This window comes from Herpailurus yagouaroundi, unplaced genomic scaffold (genome assembly GCF_014898765.1).
Source record: "Herpailurus yagouaroundi ecotype Mexico unplaced genomic scaffold, PumYag 77, whole genome shotgun sequence".
NCBI lineage: Eukaryota > Metazoa > Chordata > Mammalia > Carnivora > Felidae > Herpailurus > Herpailurus yagouaroundi.
Window position 1 is genome coordinate 76,394,628 of NW_024412388.1, and position 21,573 is coordinate 76,416,200.

General features: G+C 39.9%; 1 protein-coding gene and 1 long non-coding RNA gene across 6 annotated transcripts in view; one reads left to right on the plus strand and one right to left on the minus strand.

Annotated features, from left to right (window-relative positions):
• The window catches only part of LRRC8B (leucine rich repeat containing 8 VRAC subunit B), an 80,020-nt gene that overhangs the window by 49,352 nt on the left and 9,095 nt on the right, over nucleotides 1–21,573 (plus strand). For 3 of the 5 annotated variants that reach the window (XM_040470905.1, XM_040470902.1, XM_040470904.1), the window contains exons 3-5: nucleotides 2,871–2,974; nucleotides 4,206–6,370; nucleotides 15,628–15,757. In XM_040470905.1, the coding sequence (XP_040326839.1) occupies nucleotides 4,232–6,370; nucleotides 15,628–15,757 (2,269 nt within the window). In that variant the 5' untranslated portion in view covers nucleotides 2,871–2,974; nucleotides 4,206–4,231. Of the gene's footprint in view, nucleotides 1–2,870; nucleotides 2,975–4,205; nucleotides 6,371–11,818; nucleotides 12,391–15,627; nucleotides 20,404–21,573 lie in introns of those variants that run through there. The other 2 variants (XM_040470900.1, XM_040470901.1) reach the window with 2 other exon arrangements.
• On the minus strand, nucleotides 16,322–21,492 carry LOC121027443 (uncharacterized). The gene is made up of 2 exons (XR_005788742.1): nucleotides 21,096–21,492; nucleotides 16,322–16,471 (listed from the first exon to the last, which is right to left on the minus strand). It is a non-coding gene; the product is annotated as an uncharacterized LOC121027443 (long non-coding RNA).

A 21,573-nucleotide genomic window follows, 5' to 3' on the forward strand; every position in this document is an offset into this window, starting at 1 on the left:
TCTGATTTAGATTGAATCCTCATTGTTTGCAAAAATATGGTCTGGAAAAAATTTCCTAGACACACAAACAGAATTAAATTTTGTAATGACAAAGGACAGCTATGCTCTAGCTCTCGAGTTAAAAACTTCCATTAGAAAAAGTTAACATCATTTAATATATAGGAATGCTTGAGACTTTTCATGCATCATTAGATTTGGATGCTATCTATTTATACATTGAATCTTAGTTCAGTGGAAAATGTTTGGTAGAAAAAGTTCAGCTGAGAAAGTAGATTATATATTATGTTATAGGGGACATTGCAGGAAACTGTACATTTACATCTTTTGTTTTTCAAAAGACTAAAATAGAACCAAGTTACAATGCAATTGTTGGGGTAAATTGATGTCTTAGTCTGTTCGGGCTGCTATAACAAATTACCATGGACTGGGTGACCTAAACAGCAGACATATTTATTTCTCAGTTCCTAGAGACTGGGAAGTTCAAGATCAAGGCACTGCTCAGGCAGATGTTGGTTGTTTTTTTTTTTTTTTTAATTTTTGTAATGTTTATTCATTTTTGAGAGAGAGAGAGAGACAGAGCATGAGGGAGGGAGGGGCAGAGAGAAAGGGAGACAGAATCCAGAGCAGCTCCAGGCTCTGAGCTGTCAGCACAGAGCCCGATGCAGGGCTTGAACCCACAGACTGTGAGATCATGACCTGAGCTGAAGTTGGCCGTTTAACCAATGGTGCATCCAGGTGCACCTAGGCACTGGCAGATTCTAATGAGATCTTACTTCCTAGTTAATAGGTGCCACCTTCTTGCTGTGTCCTCAAATGGTGGAAGGGGCAAGAGAGCCCTGTGGGGTCCATTTTATAAAGGCACTAATCCCACCCTCATGACCTAAGGCTTCACCTCCTAATACTATCACTTTGGGGGTTAGGATTTCAAAATATGTATTTTAGGGGGACAAAATATTTAGTCCACTGCAATTGGGGAAAAGAGATAAATATTTAGCTATTTCTTTAATCTTTGAGAGAACTGAGTGGCACAGTTAATTGGATTTAATGACAATGTGATCTTGTTTCCAGTGTGGACGAGGCTTGAGATTTGAGTCTGAAGACCTCCATTCTAACTGGAACTATTTCTTGCCAGTTTTGTCGCTTTAGACAGGATAACTCCTCTGGGCCTGCTTTATTTCCATGTTTTAAAATGTGAAGACTAATAATATATCTAATGGTTTATTATATGAAACAAATTAACGTAAATGAAAGTGCTTTGAAAGTAGAAAGACAGATATTAGATTTTAAACAGTATATTTTTATTTGCTCTTATTGACAAGGAACCCCTCAATGAAAATCTGAGTTAGGTGATTAGAGGGAAAATTTATAGTTCTTAAAAAGGCAAACAGGAAAAAATTCTTTACTAATAAATTTAAGTTAGTATAAATATAGTAAACCTGTAGTTAGTTGTGGTTCTCTAATGGATTAGTTATAGTAGTTTCTCATATTGATTATTTTAAAATATGTGTTTTAAAATAGTACTATAGTTGGAGGTTTGTGACTCTGTTTCATAGAAATACTGTGTTTAAAGTAGAAAATGTGTTTACAATATTTAAAGGAAACTGTGTTGCATAATAAATATCGGGATGGCTGAGAAGCACTCTGGAATTATGTAATATATTCTTTCCGGATATATTATAGACCCAGTGCAATGGAAGAATATGTAAAATGTTTCACACCTCAAATATTTTATCATGCTTGCTGCACATAAATGCAGGTGTGTATCATATGTTGTAAGCCTTTTAAAAATGAATTGTGAATGAGAAACTCATACTCCGTTGGTCGTATCTAATTATGAATTAGTCACAGCTAGATTGTCGTACACACTAACTCTGCTTTCTGGCCTGCAAAATAATTTGATATGGGATGGCAGTTATAAAGTAGGCTTTGCACATGGATTGGTAAATCCAAAGTAAATTTCAGGCATGTCCAACTTTTTGATCTTTGAAAATGACGAGATCACAAGAGTATTACTGAAAATATCTTAAATGCAATTTGGAGTTAGTACACTGAGCTGGGTTTCAAGTACTTGATAAACCCAAAAAGGATTGTATCTTTGGGGCAACTATATAAACATTCCCAGCAGCTCTTCAGAAGTTCCATAGGCAATTTTCATACCAAATTAAAATTTTTATATGTTTTAGAATATCCTCATATTTCAAACTGATCGATATATATGTAATTTAAATTATTGCAAGTGATTGAAGTAGATGCTAAGAATGGCTTTTATTAACCTACAAGGTTAAAAAAAGCTAATATAAAGGGTAGCTACATTTAATAATATAACTTCAGAGAATTTCAGCAAATTTCTGAGCTGTGTCTTCAAAAGTTATTAACTTGTGACTATTTCTAATGAAATCTAATGAAATCAGGCTAAATTTGAAGAGCACCGAGTCTTATTTGGAGAGATGTGTGGTTTTAAATTAGGATGCAGAAACTACATGGTTTGACAGGCCATCTGATAAATGCAAATAAGACCAACTGTGTATGAGGACTGAATGAGAGAAATTAACATATGTAGGCTGCTTGGAAAAGCTAAGTGTTCATCTAAGTGATGTAAATATGGCATTTTAAAATACATTAACATCCAAGTTTCTGTGGAAACTTCTCTGTAACCTAAAGGAATTCAGGGGCTGAGTATGATCTCATATATGGGTGGGGTCCTGTCTATATATACCTTGCCAAAATGTCCTGTAGTGTGAAAAGTAAACTGATCTATGAAAATCTATTTGCCATATCGTGTCTTATGATGGAGAGGGTCACTGAAGACAGTGTTTCCAATTTTGTTTGAAATACTGCAGCTATTATAAGATATCTGTGCTTTCTCACAGAATGAAGACAAACACAGAGATGGTGTGTCTAAGAAATTTCAAAAGGTGTCGGCCTCCTGATTGAAGCACAGTCAACTTATTGGATTCCTTTTTTTTTTCATCCAGTAAGTGTAAATATTTAAAGTACTTTATTTTGGTCAATGTTGACTTGTGTTCTTTGTTGAATGAATAACCGCTGTCTGAATACCCTTATCTCTATTTGTGTTTATATTCTTTTGCAATTTCAGTCTCATGTCTTAAATGAATTTAACTTTCAGGACCTTTAAGGGGACAAATTCAGCCATAAACTTTGAGGCTGGCGGTGTCCTTAGAGACGATTTGGTTCATTCTCTTTATCCATTAAAAAACCATGCTGCTGTGATTTTTTTCTTCTTTTTTCTTACTAGATATGTTATTAGACCCAAATGTTTCCTTTTTATTTCTCGTACTCTGTGCCATTTTATAGGTTGTCCGGATTTTACTAATTAGCAATTTTTTAAACAATTGATTTATATAAGGTTGAACGTTACATAAGTCATTTCTGTAAGGAACACTGCCTGAATACTTTTTAATGTGAAAATGGAAAATCTACCTCTTGTTTTTCTGAGGCAAAAAATAATTTAGTAATAGAGTATACTCTTACTTATTTATCCTATTAGTTACTTGCCATCAAAACATTAACCGCGAGTGAGAATCCCCCCATAGTTGCATGTTCTGAGTTTTTCTTCCCTATCCCGTGTTAAGCCACTAGTGTTGGTTCATCAGCTTTTAAATACTCTAAGTTGGACATGAACTTAAGTTACAAAGCAAGAGCTTGGGGGGAAAGGAGATAATGCATTAGCTCACAGTTTGTTTTTGAATGTAGAACTGGTAGATCCCTCTAATCCTAAGGGATAACTACGTAAAGCAGTGCTTGCTCAAAAGAGGTTCCCCATGGTGGTTGAAACACAACTCTTAGTCTGTAACTGATGCGCCAGGTGTGGGACAGGATGTGGAAAAGAGCTTACTCAGACCATTTGGAAGGCATAAAATATGGCTTCTGGTTTTTAATAGCTTGGGATGGAGTCAAGATCCAGGAGGAAACTAGATAGTTGCTTCACAATCTGCCCTAAATACCTTTATAGATCCAGTCTGGCTATCACCAAATGGTGTCTCATCTGAAGGACTTTATAGTGCACAGTTGGGATGGCCTAAGGTTTCAAATGAAACCAGAAGACATTTATATCCTTTGATCAGCCCTGCCTCCCAGATTTGGTCCCTGAGCTAGATCCTACTTGGGTACCTACAAGCATTAGAGTTAAATGCTTATTTTGGATACTCCCTTCAGTGGTTTTTCTTTTTATTTTCCTCTCCCAGTTTCCGTACTCCTACAAGGGAAAGTCATGATTACGCTAACAGAGCTGAAATGTTTAGCAGACGCCCAGTCATCTTATCACATCCTAAAACCATGGTGGGACGTCTTCTGGTATTACATTACCCTGATCATGCTGCTGGTGGCCGTGCTGGCCGGAGCTCTCCAGCTTACACAGAGCAGGGTTCTGTGCTGTCTTCCATGTAAGGTGGAATTTGACAATCACTGTGCCGTGCCTTGGGACCTCCTGAAAGCCAGCGCAAACACATCCTCTGATCCTGGGACACCGCTCCCACTTCCCCTCAGAATCCAGAATGACCTCCACCGACAGCAGTACTCCTACATCGATGCTGTCTGTTATGAGAAACAGCTCCATTGGTTCGCCAAGTTTTTCCCCTACCTGGTGCTCTTGCACACACTCATCTTTGCAGCCTGCAGCAACTTTTGGCTTCACTACCCGAGTACCAGCTCCAGGCTCGAGCATTTTGTGGCCATCCTTCACAAGTGCTTCGACTCCCCGTGGACCACGCGTGCCCTGTCCGAAACAGTGGCCGAGCAGTCGGTGAGGCCCCTGACACTCTCCAAGTCCAAGGTTCTGCTTTCGTCCTCAGGGTGTTCAGCCGACGTCGATTCCAGCAAGCAGTCATTGCCCTACCCACAGCCTGGCTTGGAGTCGGCCAGCATAGAAAGCCCAACTTCTAGCGTCCTGGACAAGAAGGAGGGCGAACAGGCCAAAGCCATCTTTGAAAAAGTGAAAAGGTTCCGCATGCACGTGGAGCAGAAGGACATCATTTATAGAGTGTATCTGAAGCAGATCATAGTGAAAGTCATTTTGTTCATCCTCATCATAACTTATGTTCCATATTTCCTAACCTACATCACTCTGGAAATCGACTGTTCCATTGACGTGCAGGCTTTTACAGGATACAAGCGCTACCAGTGTGTCTACTCCTTGGCAGAAATATTTAAGGTCCTGGCTTCATTTTATGTCATTTTGGTTATACTTTACGGTCTCACCTCCTCTTACAGCTTGTGGTGGATGCTGAGGAGTTCTCTGAAGCAATATTCCTTTGAGGCGTTGAGAGAGAAAAGCAACTACAGCGATATCCCTGACGTCAAGAATGACTTCGCCTTCATCCTCCATCTGGCCGATCAGTATGATCCTCTTTATTCCAAACGCTTCTCCATATTCCTCTCGGAGGTCAGTGAGAACAAACTAAAACAGATCAACCTCAATAACGAATGGACGGTTGAGAAACTGAAAAGTAAGCTTGTGAAAAATTCCCAGGACAAGGTAGAACTGCACCTTTTTATGCTAAATGGTCTTCCAGACAACGTCTTTGAGCTGACAGAAATCGAAGTGCTCAGCCTGGAGCTTATCCCGGAGGTCAAGCTGCCCTCCACAGTCTCGCAGCTGGTCAACCTCAAGGAGCTTCATGTGTACCATTCATCCCTGGTGGTAGACCATCCAGCGCTGGGCTTTCTGGAGGAGAATTTAAAAATCCTCCGCCTGAAATTTACTGAAATGGGGAAGATCCCACGCTGGGTATTTCACCTGAGGAATCTGAAAGAACTTTATCTGTCAGGCTGTGTTCTACCTGAGCAGTTGAGTACCATGCAATTGGAGGGCTTTCAGGACTTAAAAAACCTGAGGACCCTCTACTTGAAGAGCAGCCTCTCCCGGATCCCTCAAGTCATTACAGACCTCCTGCCTTCTCTGCAGAAGTTATCCCTTGATAATGAGGGAAGCAAGCTGGTTGTGTTGAACAACTTGAAAAAGATGGTCAATCTGAAAAGCCTAGAGCTTATCAGCTGTGACCTGGAACGCATCCCACACTCCATTTTCAGTCTGAACAATTTGCATGAGTTAGACCTAAAAGAAAATAACCTTAAAACCGTGGAAGAGATTATTAGCTTTCAGCATCTCCAGAACCTTTCCTGCTTAAAGTTGTGGCACAATAACATTGCTTATATTCCTGCCCAGATTGGGGCACTATCTAATCTAGAGCAGCTCTCTTTGAACCATAATAATATTGAGAATCTGCCCCTACAGCTTTTCCTATGCACCAAACTACATTATTTGGATCTAAGCTATAACCATCTGACCTTCATTCCAGAAGAAATCCAGTATCTGAGTAATTTGCAGTACTTTGCCGTGACCAACAACAATGTAAGTATATCTGTTCTTGCCTTCATTTAGCTTGTGTTTTCAGTGTCTGTTGTTGTAGCATATAATGCGCATAAAGAAAATGGATTTGTAGTCATACTAAGCATCCTCTGAGCCTGGCCTGTCTGCCACTTACCAGATATGTGACCGTGGGCAAATTACCAAAACACTGAGCATCAGTTTTTAATCTAACTGATAAGTTGTCATGGAGATTTTATAGAAGAAAAAATTATATTTATATTTATATTATTTATATTTATATTTATATTTATCTAGTTAAAGCACCAGTTCCTAGCACATAGTAATGCTCAACGAATGTTCTCTTTATTCTCTGTCCCCATTTTTCACATAAACATCACAGCTGAAGTATTTTAAACTAATTGTAACAGAGCTTACTTTTCATTCTGGAAAGATCTTAAGTATTTAGGAAGCTTCATAAAAGTTTTTAGATTTCCAAATCTGTCACAGGAGAAGAACTTTTTGTTAAAAATACTGGGATCATGAATTATTCATAAATCTTTTTTGTGATGCAGTAAGAAAAACTGGAAATCTACATGCATGTCTAGAAAGACAATTCCAAATGAAAGGCCTGGTTCTATAATGCAACACTAGGGCTTCTTAGAAGCTTTTTCCAGCATCCATACTTTAAAAATGAACCATAATTTGCAACAGTAAAGCCAAGTTAAGGAAAACTTGACTTCACTGAAACAAGAAAAAACAAAATAAATGACTAGTTTCCTAGGTTAAAATGTGAAGGAGGAAGAAAAAGAAAAAAAAAAAAAAATCATGCTAGCCAAAAGGGCAAGAGAGTGATGGTAATGCCCCTATGGGAAGAAGAAAAATAATCTTTCAGAAATCAGGTCTGCCAAAAGACGAAAGTGGTCTTCCAGTAGTAGAAAATGGGAACTACTTCCTCCTACCCCACCCAAAAAATGTACTATCTCTTAGACTTTTTGTAATTCGCATTTCATGCTAAATATAGCTAGGAGCATGCTGTTGGCTAATAAACATATTAATCACCAGACATTATTTTCAAAAACCATGGATTGGAAAAACACCAAAAAGTTGAGGAATGAGAGCAAAATTCATGCCGATTTTTAGAAAATTGATTTGACTCATATATGCAAAAAGCTAGAGCCCATTCTAAAATAAATGAGAAATCTTCAGGTCTTTTTTTTTTTTTTTTATTTTTTTTTTTTTTTTTTTTAAGTTTATTCTGAGAGAGACAGTGAGAAGGAGAGGGGCAGAGAGAGAGGGAGAGAGAGGATTCCAAGCACCCTCGAACTCACGAACCGTGAGATCATGACCTGAGCTGAAACCAGGAGTCAGACGCTCCATTGACTGAGCCACCCAGGCGCCCCTGAGAAATCTTAAGGACTTAAAGGATTAGGAGGCTGTAAAACTCCTTGAGGGTTGATCTAGATTAGCAGTGTTCATCAGAATTACCTGAAGGGCTTGTTAAAACACCGATTGCTGGACCCCACTCCCAGAGTTTCTGATTCAGCAGGTTTGGTGTGTAGGGTCCAAGAGTTTGCATTTCTACAAAATCCCAGATGAAGCTGATGCTGCTGGTGTGGTGACCATACTTTGAAAACTACAGGCCTAGAGATTTATCATTAGTGTTGTTTAATTATGCAGTAGATTAATATTAATATTTTGGCTATACTTTTCCATTGTTAAATCACAAATTAAAAAATTATTAATAATTATTTTGAAAGGCACTGGTTCCACTAGTTGTTGTATAGTTATATCACTACATGAATTTTTGAAAGTTGAAGCTGATTAAATTGTTAGCTGGCCATGAATTACTTAAATGTATAGGCAGGTTAATGTTTTTTCCTAGTTTAATGTAATAAAACCTTAAGACCATTGGTACTTTTGACACCAAGTTTATTGACTTCTTTACCATATGTGAAAGAAAAACTAGGTGTGAGTATCAGACACATTTTATTTTGAGTTAGGGAGGATACTTGGTTGACATGTAAAGTCCTATGGTGAAGGAAGTTTATGGCCAAAGTAGAATGATATCTTAGGCTGGGTTGTCTCAGAAGTCTAATAACCAGGGGCACCTGGGTGGCTCAGTCAGGTAAGCATCCAACTTTAGCTCAGGTCATGATCTCATGAGTTCAAGCTCTGCATCAGGCTCTGTGCTGACAGCTCAGAGCCTGGAGCCTGCTTCAGATTCTGTGTCTCTCTCTCTGACCCTTCCCCACTCATGCTGTCTGTCTGTCTGTCTCTCTCTCTCTCAAAAAAAAAAATTTTTTTTTAAAGAAGTCTGATAATCAGCAATTGCTAAGCATCCCAGAGCCATAACAATGACCATGACACCTTTGAATGGTTGAAGGACACTGTCCTCAGAACTCTGAAGAGACTTATTTAATCAGGATATGGAGAAAGTGAAACTCACTCAGAAGACAGCAGCCAGAGAGATGAAAAGTTCTCTGATGGAACAGCCTAATAATAGGAAATATTGGGGAGGGAAGGGAAAAGAATAGTCCATGATATTGGTCTTTAAATATTTGGAACACTTAATAGAAAAGAAATCTTCTGGAAAGTAACCATGAGTGTTTGAACCAAGACAAGCAGGAAAAGATTTCTCATGTTTCCCGAAATCCTGTCCAAAAATTGAACCTTTGAGAAGGGAGAAATGATTTTTATTTTCTTCTTTTTTTCTAAGTTTATTTATTTATTTTAAGAGAGACAGAGAGAGAGAGAGAATGAGTGGGAGAGGAGCAGAAATAGAGAGAGAAGGAATCCCAAGCAGGTTCTGCACTGTCAGCACAGAGTCCAATGAGGGGCTCAATCTCATGAACCATAAGGTCATGACCTGACCTGAAACCAAGAGTCAGATGCTTAACCAACTGAGCAACCCAGGTGCCCTGGTTTTCTTATGAATAAAACTGTCAGATATGGGTCGTCAATATTGGTAGGAATATTGTTAAAGGGAATCAGGGATTCATGCTTCAGTTTCAAGTTTCCTTCTAACTTTGAAATTCTTAAGATTCTATGAGGTAGACCAAAATATTTATTAAAATTAGAAAATAAAACATCAAATTGGATGCATAAATATTTAGGTATGCATAGTCTCAGAAATGTAGTTGATCTCTCCATTTGGAATAGAAGTTAGTAAAGATTCCTGAAGGAAGAGGTTTTAAAATACTCTTCTAAAAAGTTGGGGAGTATACCAGGTTCATGGATGGAGGCAACAAATACTCTCTGTGGTTTACTAGAAAAGACATTTATTGAAATGTCATATTATCACTGAAAAGGCTGAATAATTGAGCTTGGAAAGCAATCAAGCATAGAGTTAGATAGCCAAAAGGCCAAAATTATAGCACAAAAGCAAAATGGTGAGGATACCCTGCCGTTGACCATACCAGCACTGGGCACAGCATTGCCCCTGAAAATTAGATGCTGCTGCTAATGCACCCCTTGCCCTCCCACAAAATAGGTTCTTCATGGTTTCTGCTGCTTTGTGACAGGAGCCCCAATTTAAAGTCCAAGTCTGAGAGCTTATGAATGCCCACCCACACTCAAGCTGTAAGGGAGCTGGGAACACTAGAATCTGGTGTTGTCAGTCCCCCCAGTGGGAAGTGGACTCTGCTTCCCACCAAGATAAGGTAGGGAATTCTCCAGACATTGAAGATACTGGGCATCCCCCAAATGACAGACATTCCCAGAGAGGGCACTCTAGAGTTTCTTCCACAAGGTAGTAATCAGTGTTACCACACAGAGCACTAAACACTTCTTTTTGTCATATTTTTTTGCTGCAGGATTCCTCAGAGCCTTTAGAATTTGAATATGCATTGTGCTTCTCTAAGAGAGACATGACATGCAACGTTTACCAAACGTATTTGAGCAAGATACTCTTAAATATTTTAGTTTTTTTTTTTATTTTTTAATTTATTTCTTTTGAGAGAGAAGGAGGGAGCACAAGCAGGGGAGAGGCAGGGAGAGAGAGAGAGAGAGAGAGAGAGAGAGAGAGAGAGAGAGAGAGAGAAATCCAAAGTAGGCTCCACCCGGCCAGGGCACAGCCTAATGTGCAGCTCAAACCTGTGAACCATGAGATCATGACCTGAGCCAAAATCAGGAGTCAGATACTTAACCATCTGAGACACCCAGGCATCCCAAGATTTTATTTTGAAGTAATCTCTACACCCAGTGTAGGGCTCAAACTTCAACCCCAAGATCAAGAGTGCATGCTCTACTGACTGAATCAGTCAGGCGCCCCAAGATGTCCTTTTTTACAGTAACTCTTGAGAGGAGTGTTCCTGAGGACAGGGGGGTGGGGAAATGTAAAAGGACAGAGGTCATGTGCAGAGGATTACAACAGGCAGGCTCAGATGCAATAAGAGATGAGAGCATTTAGAAGGTGCGTCAGAATGGAGAATGCTTTTAAGTTTGCGAGTCAAGTTCAAGTTTGAGTTCATTGGATAGTAGCTGGGGTCAGACTTGAACTGGTTCCTTCAAAAGAGGCTCTGATTGCAGCATTTAGAAGGGTTGGGAGGGTACAATCAAGAAATAAAACCCCATGAAAAGACTTAATCAGTTATGATTTAGAAGTAGGAATATAAATTAAACACAAGAAATGAAGATTTATATCTTAGAGGAACACCATGGGCCACCGAGTCGGCAAATTACAGCCTGGGACCAAAACCCACCCACCGCTTGAGCTAAGAATGCTTTTTAATTTTTTTTTAAGTTTATCTATTTATTTTGAGAGAGAAAGAGAGCACAAGCAGGGGGAGAGGCAGAGAGAAGAAGAGACAGAATCCTTAGCAGGCTCCACACTATCAGCGCAGAGGCAGACACAGGGCTCAAACTCACAAACTGTGAGATCATGACCTGAGCCAAGATCAAGAGTTAGACACAGGGTGCCTGGGTGGCTCAGTCGGTTAAGCCGCTGACTTTGGCTCAGGTCATGATCTCATGCTTTGTGGGTTTGAGGCCCGTTTTGGTCTCTGTGCTGACAGCTCAGAGCCTGGGGCCCCTGTTTTGGATTCTGTGTCTCCCTCCCTCTCTGCCCCTCCCCCACTCATGCTCTGTCTCTCTCTCCTTCAAAAATAAACATTAAAAAACAAAAGAGTCGGACGCTTAACCAGCTGTGCCACCCACGCAGGCCTGCTTTTTGAATTTTTATATAGCCTTGACCTACGTATGGTTTTTAAAATTTTTGAATGGTTGGGGGAAATTTTTTTTAAATAACATTTTGTCTCACATGAAAATTATATGAAATTCAAATCTCATTTAATTTGTCCATATGAATAAATTCCATTTTTCTCATTCAGGGGCCTATACTACAAAAAATTTATACTCAGTTATTATATTTTGAATTTAATAACTGAAAAATGTATGAAATTTTTTCTGTCTTGTTGTAAAAGTATCTACATAATATTTTCAGTTTTGCCTTTTAACACAAAGCCTAAAATATTTACTGGCCTGCTCATGTAGAGAGAGACTTCTCCAACCTCTGCTCTAGTTATTACCCTCATTTTACCGAAACTGAAACTGACGCTCAGGATGATGTTCCTGAAGTCTGAAGCTCCTAGTGATGGACCTAGGGTGGAAGGCAGGTGTTCCAGCGCCCGCTCTGGCGCATCACAGGCGCGTCAGACCAAATGCTGTTACGTGGGAAGCAGTGCTGTGTGGGCACGGGGGATGGGAGAAGGGGAGGCAGCGTCTACCTCTAACCCAATGCCAAAGTGTGATTGCATTATGATGGTACCGAAGGTGATGGAGAAGCAAGGAAAAGGAGGACTTCATAGTTTCGCTCAAATCTTAAAAACCACTCCAATTTGCACCCAGGTCTTCCAATTTCGACATTTGTGAATTTAATGCATGTCTTTTCTTAGTGCAAAGACTTCTGGCTGGCAGTAGAAATTCCTTCAGAAAATCGTTTATGCGGTAGTACTCGTTTTTGACATCACTCCTTAGAAATGGAAATATTTCATTTCTGTTTCCTGAAACAATTGGATTTTATGGATTTGGTTAGCATGTTCTGAGATGATGTGTCAATGGCCAGGGAAAAAAACGGGGGGTGGGGGGGGAATCTGACATTGAGATGGATTCTGAAATAAGGTCTCAGCCTCTGGAAACAGGGGAGTACTCATTGTCGGTGTCCACAATAGACACAGGAGGAGGACCTTCCTTCCCTGGATGTTCTGGGGGCTCTACTACATTTTGTTAAAGATACTTTGTTGCTGGAGAATTCTAGGATGTAGCTATTCATTTCTGTCTTTTTTTCAGTTGATTTCATAGCTGTGTGTGTGTGTGTGTGTGTGTGTGTGTGTGTGTGTGTGTGTATTATAGTTCTATAAAAACATTCTGTTTATAAAGTTTATCATCTCCCTGATACCCTGAAAACATTTCTTATGATCTTATAAAAGAAATCAGTAGTCCATTAGGGTAAGTTTTTCGTTTTTGGCTTGTGTATATTGTCTAGTAAAGAGCATGTTACATGAATTCAGTATAAAGAAAGGCTATCTAACATTTTTTATAAAATGAATTGGCCCAGGAAAAATATTTTTGGTGTTTTTGTAAGTTTCAGGGCAAACTGTTTAAAGGTTTGTAAGTAGATTTTTTTTTTTCAGTATAAAATTGCTTAATTGAAAGAAAGTCTTGAGTCTCTTAACACAGCTCCCCAGCCTCCTTTAACATAATTCAAGTCAGGCAGGTGAATAAGGGTCTTGTGCCTCAGTTGGACGCTGACTCTGAGAGAAAGTCCCTGAGGTGGACACTTGGCACTCAGGAAGCAGCACCACTAACCACAGCTCTTGACTCACTTTCATGACAGCAGCACAGCTGAGAGGCCTCTGATGAGGGCCTGGCCCAGTAGCTCACTCCCATCACATTGTGAAATCCTCCTCCGGTCTTTGAGGGCTGAGAAGTCACTAAAAATGACAAATTTAGAGATTTGAACGTGTGTTTCTTTTGAGAGAGAGGGTGAGCGGGGGAGGGACAGAGAGTAAATCCCAAGCAGGCTCCATGCTCAACCCAGAGCCAGCCGCAAGGCTCGATCTCACACCTGTGAGATCACGACAGCAAGATCATGACCTGAGCCAGTCTCGAGAGTCCAGTGCTTAACCGAGCCACCCAGGTGCCCCACAGATTCAGAAATTTGAAAGAAGATTTGGTGAGAACATGGTAGTGTGCTGATAGCCAGGCAGGGCAGTGATGGCAATGGCTTCAGGGTATTTATTCAGTGGAAAGGAATCCAACAAAACAAGGTACTTGCTGGGGATCTGGAAGCTGACTGAAGAAGGGAGATGGGGGAGTCCCTGATACAGCCCTGAGCAGGACACTCCTTCCCAGCAGAGACTAATTATTCACAAAATTGTCTAGTATTTCCTACCTATTAGTCCAGTGCTACTCAAATGGGGGCACTTTGCCCCACAAGAGACTTTTGTCTGAAGACATTTTTTATTATCATGGCTGAGGAGGGGCATAGTCCTGGCATCTAGTAGGCAGAGGCCCGGGATGCTGCTAAACAGTGTATAATACACAGGGCACCCCCCACAAAAGGAATTATCCCACCCAAATTGTCAACGTTGCAGGTTGAAAAACCCTGCATTAGACCAAGGTCCTTAAAGACTCATCTGTCTTCTCAGCACTTTAACCCCAAGACCTAACTGGGAGCCTGGCACAAAAGGAGGATCTCTGCATGCATCTTCTGAATACAAATGAGCCAAGCCTACCCTCTATTCAACTGGTTTGCCTAAGTCATTGTTTAGACACCAGTGGACACTCTCAACTCTGAGCACATTGCAGAGGACAGATTGTTTCCTCTACTTATCCATCGCTGACCCTACTTCTGAGCTGCAGGTATATGACCAGAAGAGGTTGCATTAGAAAGGGGCTACATTTCCCCTGTCACTTATCCCTCTGCTACATGTCTACATTGAAATCCGCGGATGTGGGGGTTTACATCTGCATTCTTGGAAGGGGAGTGAAATAGGAGGGAAGATATCTTTTCTTTGCTTATACCTAGTATTTTGACATACAATGATGAGTTATATTGAATGTCATTCTTAGCAATGGTGATCATTCGATCTGTTTTCTGGGATATCCAGCATTGAGTGTATTTGTGGGGAATGGAAGAGAGGGTAATTTCCAATATAATGAGCAGGTTTGAATGCAGTTTGACCATTTTTTAGTTTGTGTAGAGAGTATTTATCCTTCTAAGGAGATAGTTTTGGATGGTCCTGGAAATTCCAGCAGAGGGCTGGCTCGGTGGGGCTATGTTAGCCCAACACAGGAGCAGACTGAGCCCCTGAGTGCCCCTTTCATCCCTTGTCTAACAAAGCCACTTCCTGATCCAAGGAGCCTGCATTACTTCATAGTTGAAAAGATGCCCCATCCACAGGTACATAAATATGTGGAGTATTGTAGATTGCAGCGTGTGCTGTCCAGTGCTGCCTGGTGCAAACTCACATCTCTGTGGCATGCCAAGAATTGAGAATGCTTACTCTCAGCTCTTCTCTGGATGTCTTTTCCGATAAACTATCTTTCATGTATGCAATGGGGCTCCCTTAGAAATTCACGTGCAACCTACCCACCACGAGGGGGGGCAGCTCCTTTGAGCAGCTGTAGGAGTTGACCTAATTTCAGGCGTTTATCATATGTTAAATCACTTCTTTGTGTTGCATGATTTAATTGAAACTGCCAGAGAGCAAGAAGAAGGGTAAATATTCACGAGTGTGTATATAGAGGGGAAAGAAATGTGCATGAAATGATATATGATCATAGCTTCCTGTTTCTGCTTCTGTTGACTTTTTTCTTTTAACAGAATAAAGTTTTCAGTCTGTAGTCTGAAACTCTGAGAAAGAGCCTTGTGTCTGTACTCACGATGTTTTTGAGGATGTTGCTCATTACATTACACAGTAACTCCGCCTCAAGAATAATTACGATTTTCCTGAAATACTGTTGTTGGTTTTTTTTTTTCCTTAGGGACAATGAGTATGTGACTAATTAGATTTTATTTGAGACTGCTTGTTAGAATGCTTAGAACCAAGTCTTTTGCCCACCCATATGTACAGCAAGGGTTTGGAAGTTCACGGTAGGTCTCAGTGCTGACTTCATGTCAGGATGTTCTTACTTTTCCTTTATCTTTTCCATCTACTTCGAATGTGTCATCATTGTTCTATGTATCCCTGTAAATGTCTAGAAGTGTTTTTGGGGAAAGGTAGGGGTATAAATAAATAAATGCATTATCATAGGCCATGGAAAACCAGTTTCACTGGCTTCTTTTTTTCCCTTTCCAGATTGAGATGCTACCAGATGGGCTGTTTCAGTGCAAAAAGCTGCAGTGTTTACTTTTGGGGAAAAATAGCCTGATGAGTTTGTCCCCTCACGTGGGTGAGCTGTCGAACCTTACTCATCTGGAGCTCATTGGTAATTACCTGGAAACACTCCCTCCTGAACTAGAAGGGTGTCAGTCCCTAAAACGGAGCTGTCTGATTGTCGAGGAGAATTTGCTCAACACTCTTCCTCTCCCTGTAACAGAACGCTTGCAGACGTGCTTAGATAAATGTTGACCGAAAGGGGAAATACCTTTTAAATGTTTGCCCCAGGGCTTTAAACGAGAGCTAAAATTTCCTAAGTTATAACGATGAAAAATGGGTAATAATTATGACTAACTATAACCAGATGTCTTTAAGGCAACTCAGTGTCTAGCCCTACATTAAACAGGTAAAAAGTGTTAACACTGAACTAAAAGTTTTGTGAATCATTGACTTTTAACTTATTAAGATGTGAGAAGTACACTTGGAGGGTGGCATGGGGGACATGAAATTCCTGAGTCTCTCCCTTGCAGTTTTTACCTTGAAGCTTAGGCATTCTTTCATCTCCCTCCCCAATTCCCCGCTACTTACTTACTTGCACACTTGTTTTAACTGACTTCCTGTTTTGGTATTTATCACCTCGCTCATAAATTCATCAATATAAATGTCCTTGGTGTACACTCCACACTCTATGATTTATTCTTAAATATTTTTAGGCAGGGTGTGCATTGTGCTTGGCAGAATTCCTTCTTGGCTTGATTTTTACTTCCTGTCCCAGCTTGCTCGAGTCTTACTCCATCTTGTTTTCTCTCAACAACGGTGAGCCCTAAAAAAAAAACAAACAAAAAAAAACTGTGGTGAACCCTGAGAAAGTGCTTGCCTTTGGCCCTTGCATAGAAAAGGACAGGGTGCTTAGGGCATGTCCTCCTCAGGGCCTCCTAAAAATTCATGTATTCTCTAAAATCTCTTCTTGTGTATCATCAAAGCCTTTTTTATTTGCTAATAATTTTTATATTAAATGTAAAGCATATAAATATTTTCTATTGTATAATCTTGGATTCAAAATCTGTGAGAATAATTTTTGTAAGGTACAGAGAACACATGCATTTCTTTAAGAATTTACTATTAATGTGCTTGGTTTGGGCTACTTACGCGTCTCCTACTTGTGTGCATTCTGCTCCAGAATGTTTTTGTACTCTGCAACTCATTACTTTTGGATAACAAAAGCCTTGTGTTTCATGCCCTAAAATATTTGGGGGGTTTCCTTATAAGAGGATGGCCACATCATCTACCTCTCTCTTCCCTAGTTGCTGTGCTATTGTACGGGTACAATTCTTAATTACTTCAAAAACTGTGATGGAGGGGAGAGGTACAGATTTGACTCCTTAAAACTGACTTCAAAACACTTGGAGAAATTAAGACTTAAAGCAAAATACTTTTCTTCTCCAGCTGCATGATCTCTAGATATGATTATAATGTAAAACACTCGGCCTCTATTCAGTATTTAAGAAGAACTCTCAGAGCTCACAAAGTAGATCCATTTAACTGAAATTCATCTCATGCCTTTGTCTGACTTTCCTGGAATACATTCTGCTCTTTTTTTTTATAAAGAGCTTTGTGTTTAGCCTTTTATTATCATGCATGTTTTAAAATGAATAAAATCAAGTGACTCATTTTTGGGAAAATGTACAGTTTTACTGTGTTTTTCTCCAGCGGGTCTAGGCATGATGATGCCTGTCTCATTTGGGGTGTTAATGATGAAGTAACCTACTAACTGCACCCAGACAAAACTGGAAAACACTATGGATAAAGAGTACTGTAAACATAGAACTGTGATGTATGGTATGTTGTGTCTTGCTTTGCCTGTTCCAGGAAGATGAAGATGAGTCTTGAAATTGTAGCAAAATCTGCAGCCCCCCTCACCCGCCACACACCCCTGAACTGCAGCTCAGAAAAAAGAATTGTCTGCATCAAATGTAATTTGAATAATATTATATAAATCTATTAACGCCAGAAGCTGCCTAAAAGGTTATTTTTATTCTGAATGAGACAGAGCAGTGTAAAAATGTTAATTCCTACCAAAACTTGCCTTTAGTCAGAACATTCAAGTTCTCAGGGACCCAGGCCTAACTGACGAAACTTTCTTTCATCTAGGACTTTAGAAAACAGATTCTGACTGTATCTAGGGTTTTTTGTTTTCTTTTTTTTAACGTAAGTTAATGGCCATTTTAATGTTTCACACTAAAATTGTCAGGCGTACTAATTCCAAAGTTGGATAGGATTTATCTTAAGTTTTGGCTGTGAATATGATACACGAAGAGGTATCTGAATGGTTTTGGCCATATAATTAGCCATAATATGAAAAATCCCACCCTCCTCCATAAAGAAGAGTTTTCGAAGCAAATTTCAGATTGGCTATCATTCTCACAAACTACATATAACTTCTCCTGCAAAAGTCATTGACTAAATCTTCCTCATCGCTTCTTTCAATTTCTGGAAGCACATTACTATCAGGGTCAGTGATAAATACTGTAAGCTGCTTTCCAAACACTGGGGTACAGTTACTGGTGCACGCTTTGTTGTTTGATGCCATAGTTTTTAGATTTCTGTTTAATCCTACATACCAGTGTTGAGGTAGCTTTTCAATTCACACAGCACTGATGGAATGAACTGTGAGGCCACCACTTGACACATGAGGACGTGGTGTTTGATGTCACCTTTACTGCACTCTTGGAACAGGTGTTTATTTTGCAAAGTGTCTATTTTGCAAGTGTTCAAATTCATTTCAGAGGCTTTTCAATGAGGAAAATGCAGTTTGTCCCATTATGAGACTTTAGTTGGCATTTGACTTCCAAGAATGCACAGTGCATGTTCCAAAAAGTCAATGTGGATGTTATTCAGAACAAAGTTGATGGCTTATGCTAGCAATGGCATAGGTTCGTTTTATTTACAGACCTACCCAGATGCACATAGCTAAGCTTGTGCACACATAGGGACACACACACCAGAGCAGTTTTGAGCACTCCTGGTGAGGTATAGTGTTCTTTCCCTAACCTACATAAAGATATGTCTGTGGGGCACACAGATGTGTGTTTTCATTCTTCATCCTCAGTCTTAATTTTTCTCCCGGGATGTCACCGTATTTCACTGTCCCTTAACAAATGTTTGTGTTAAACAGGGTAAGTAGAGATCCGTAGGCTCTCAGCACTGTGGCGTAGCTCCAGTTTGTGTGGTAAGCTTACCACTGTGCTATGGTAAGCTGCAGTGAGTTATCTGCGTAATTTTATTGTTTGAGAGTGACAATATTTGTTTCTGTTCTTCATGTGTTTCATGATGTAAATTTTGTATGTTTAAAATATTGCATACTGACGGGTTCAGAAACCATTAAAATAATCAAACAGTTATTCTGTGGATTTATAGCTTTATTTCCTTGTATTTCCAATAAAACCCTCCTTCCATCTTTACATTTTCTCTTCGTATTGTCCTAACTGCATAGGTATGTTGTTGTCCTTCTCCACTCACTCACCTCCTTAAATTTGGTCAGCACTTGTACATAACAGAATATATTTGTGCTAGAGAACTTGGAGTCGTACTTGAGCGTGTATTTATTTGGGGGGAAACCAAGGCCTATAATGATGCCTGATATAGAAGCCCCACTTTACCCATCCCTGCAGTATTTAGAGCTGATTCAATCAATGATCTCTCATGCCTACCAAAAGCATGAGAATATAACTGTAAGTCCACTTGGTTTCCCAGAACTGTATATTGCATCAAAATCTGTGTTTATTTCTTTCTGGAAACAAGAGGAAGGCCGGTGGGAGGGGGAGGAGCTATTTTGTATCCTCACTTGAATTATGAAGACATTATATACATGAAATGGGATAAACTAATGACTGTTGGAAATGCCCTGGATATAATTATATCTTATGTTCAGTCGAATGTGAAAGCAGTGAAAACCTGCGGTCCTATTTAATTGGTTTCCTCTTGTTCCTGATCCATCACTTCTACATCCACTGGGAACTATCTCCTCAGTACCTTTGGTAATGGACTACATTCTCTTCAACTTTATATATATATATATATATATATATATATATATATATATATATGAACAATTTCATCAACACTAAAGCATTAATGCAGAATATATGAGTTAACGTACTGAGTTGAGATGGCTTCCAGTTGACCTTCATTCATATTTCAGCTTTGCATTTGACTTGTAGAATACCCCACTGCTGAGAAAAACAATTATGAATGTCTCCTGCATGTTGTATATTATCTCTAACAGAGATGGTGCAATTTAAAAAAATACAAAGGGGCATAGAATTAGAATGGATATGTTTGTGCATATGTGTTGTGTATAAGCCTAAATATTTATGTTTGAAATATTTTTAAAGCTCTGCAAATGTTTCACTCTGAGTGAAATAACGGGCCAATCTTGGGTGGAAACATTTGCTTAGGTTAGCTTCACGGTGAAAGCTAGCATTTATTATTTTATCTTTGTCACGTATTTTCTCAAACACGTACGTGCTCGGGTTTTGCTTCTGGTAATGAATTATTAGAAAATATAAGATCATGTTGTGAGTTGAATGTTTTTGGCCCTCAGGTTTACCATGTAGTAAATCTGCATTTTGGTGGTGAATCCCTTTGCCTGAGATTCAGTGGTTTTTGGTAAACTTTCCTGTTTTAAAGTAGCTTTTGTGTAAAGTAAAGATTCCGTTTTTATAACAAATGGCAAATAAAAAGAGATTAAATGTTGGAAGAAGTTCACTGTACTAATTTGTCCCTGTGCAGCTGTACTGTTATATCGTTCACCAGATGATGGATTTTAGATTTACGTGTGAATCTCCTAACAAGAGTAGGAGTTTTCAAAATATGCTACAACGCTCACAAAATAACAAGCCCCTGAAAAGAGCCGGATTGATTCTAGAATATAATATGTTGGGGCAGGAGGCAGGGAGGGGTGAAATCTGTCACAATCCTAAATAGGTCCCTCTTTCCAATGGTGCTCATCCTTGGGGACCCATGCCCACAAAGCAACCCAGGCCTCCCCCTCTCAGCTCTCATTTCTCCATTTACTGTTAGTTTAGTACTAACGCTGAACAGTGGGCCAGAAAAATAAAAAGTAGAGAACTGCGAGGTGAAATTTTGAGGTTTAGTAAAAGAGGAAAAATGGAATTTTGGGGTAAAATAAGCACACGATAGTTTGACCTTTTGGATACAAGACTTTCTGTCTCTCTTTCTCTCAAACTCCTACCTGCCGCCCCCGGCCCACCCACCCTACGCACACACTTTCAGGAACACATTAGATGCCTGATAAAAGTCTTTCCTCTGCTGGAAGACAGAACTCGACATATACTGAACCAGATTATGAAGGAAAATGACTGCTGAAACCAGATGGCCACATTTTCCCCTGGAAATGAAGTACTTCAAGGGAGGCATTCACCCACCTGGAAGCGCTTGAGGAATGGGAGAGACACGGAGGAGAGGAAGCCAGTGTGTGATGTAAGGCGTCAGCAGGCATTCAGGGACTGCTAGGAGCCTTGGGACGCTGGGGTCCTGTGCTGACAGCCTACTGGGCACTGACCAGGCCCCCCAAGCATGCTTAAGTGTGGCTTCACATTCTCTGGCATTCCCTTCCACACCACAGAGTGGTTTTTCCAGAATGCAGTGAAGGCCTGATGGCACGGGAGAGGCTGCGCCCACCCATGCCTTTGTGGGCTCTCTCCCCTTCTCCTGAGAGCTGCAGGCTCAGTCCCTCTCCTCTCTGAGGTCTAGAGAAAAGCGGTTTCTCCAAAGGCACAGCGTTGCACCTTGAATTCAAGCCCCATGTTTACAGAAGAAAACAGATCTGTAAGCCAAAGGAGGATCAGAAAAAAAAAGTCATTTTTTAAATTTTTTTTTTTTCAATGTTTATTTATTTTTGGG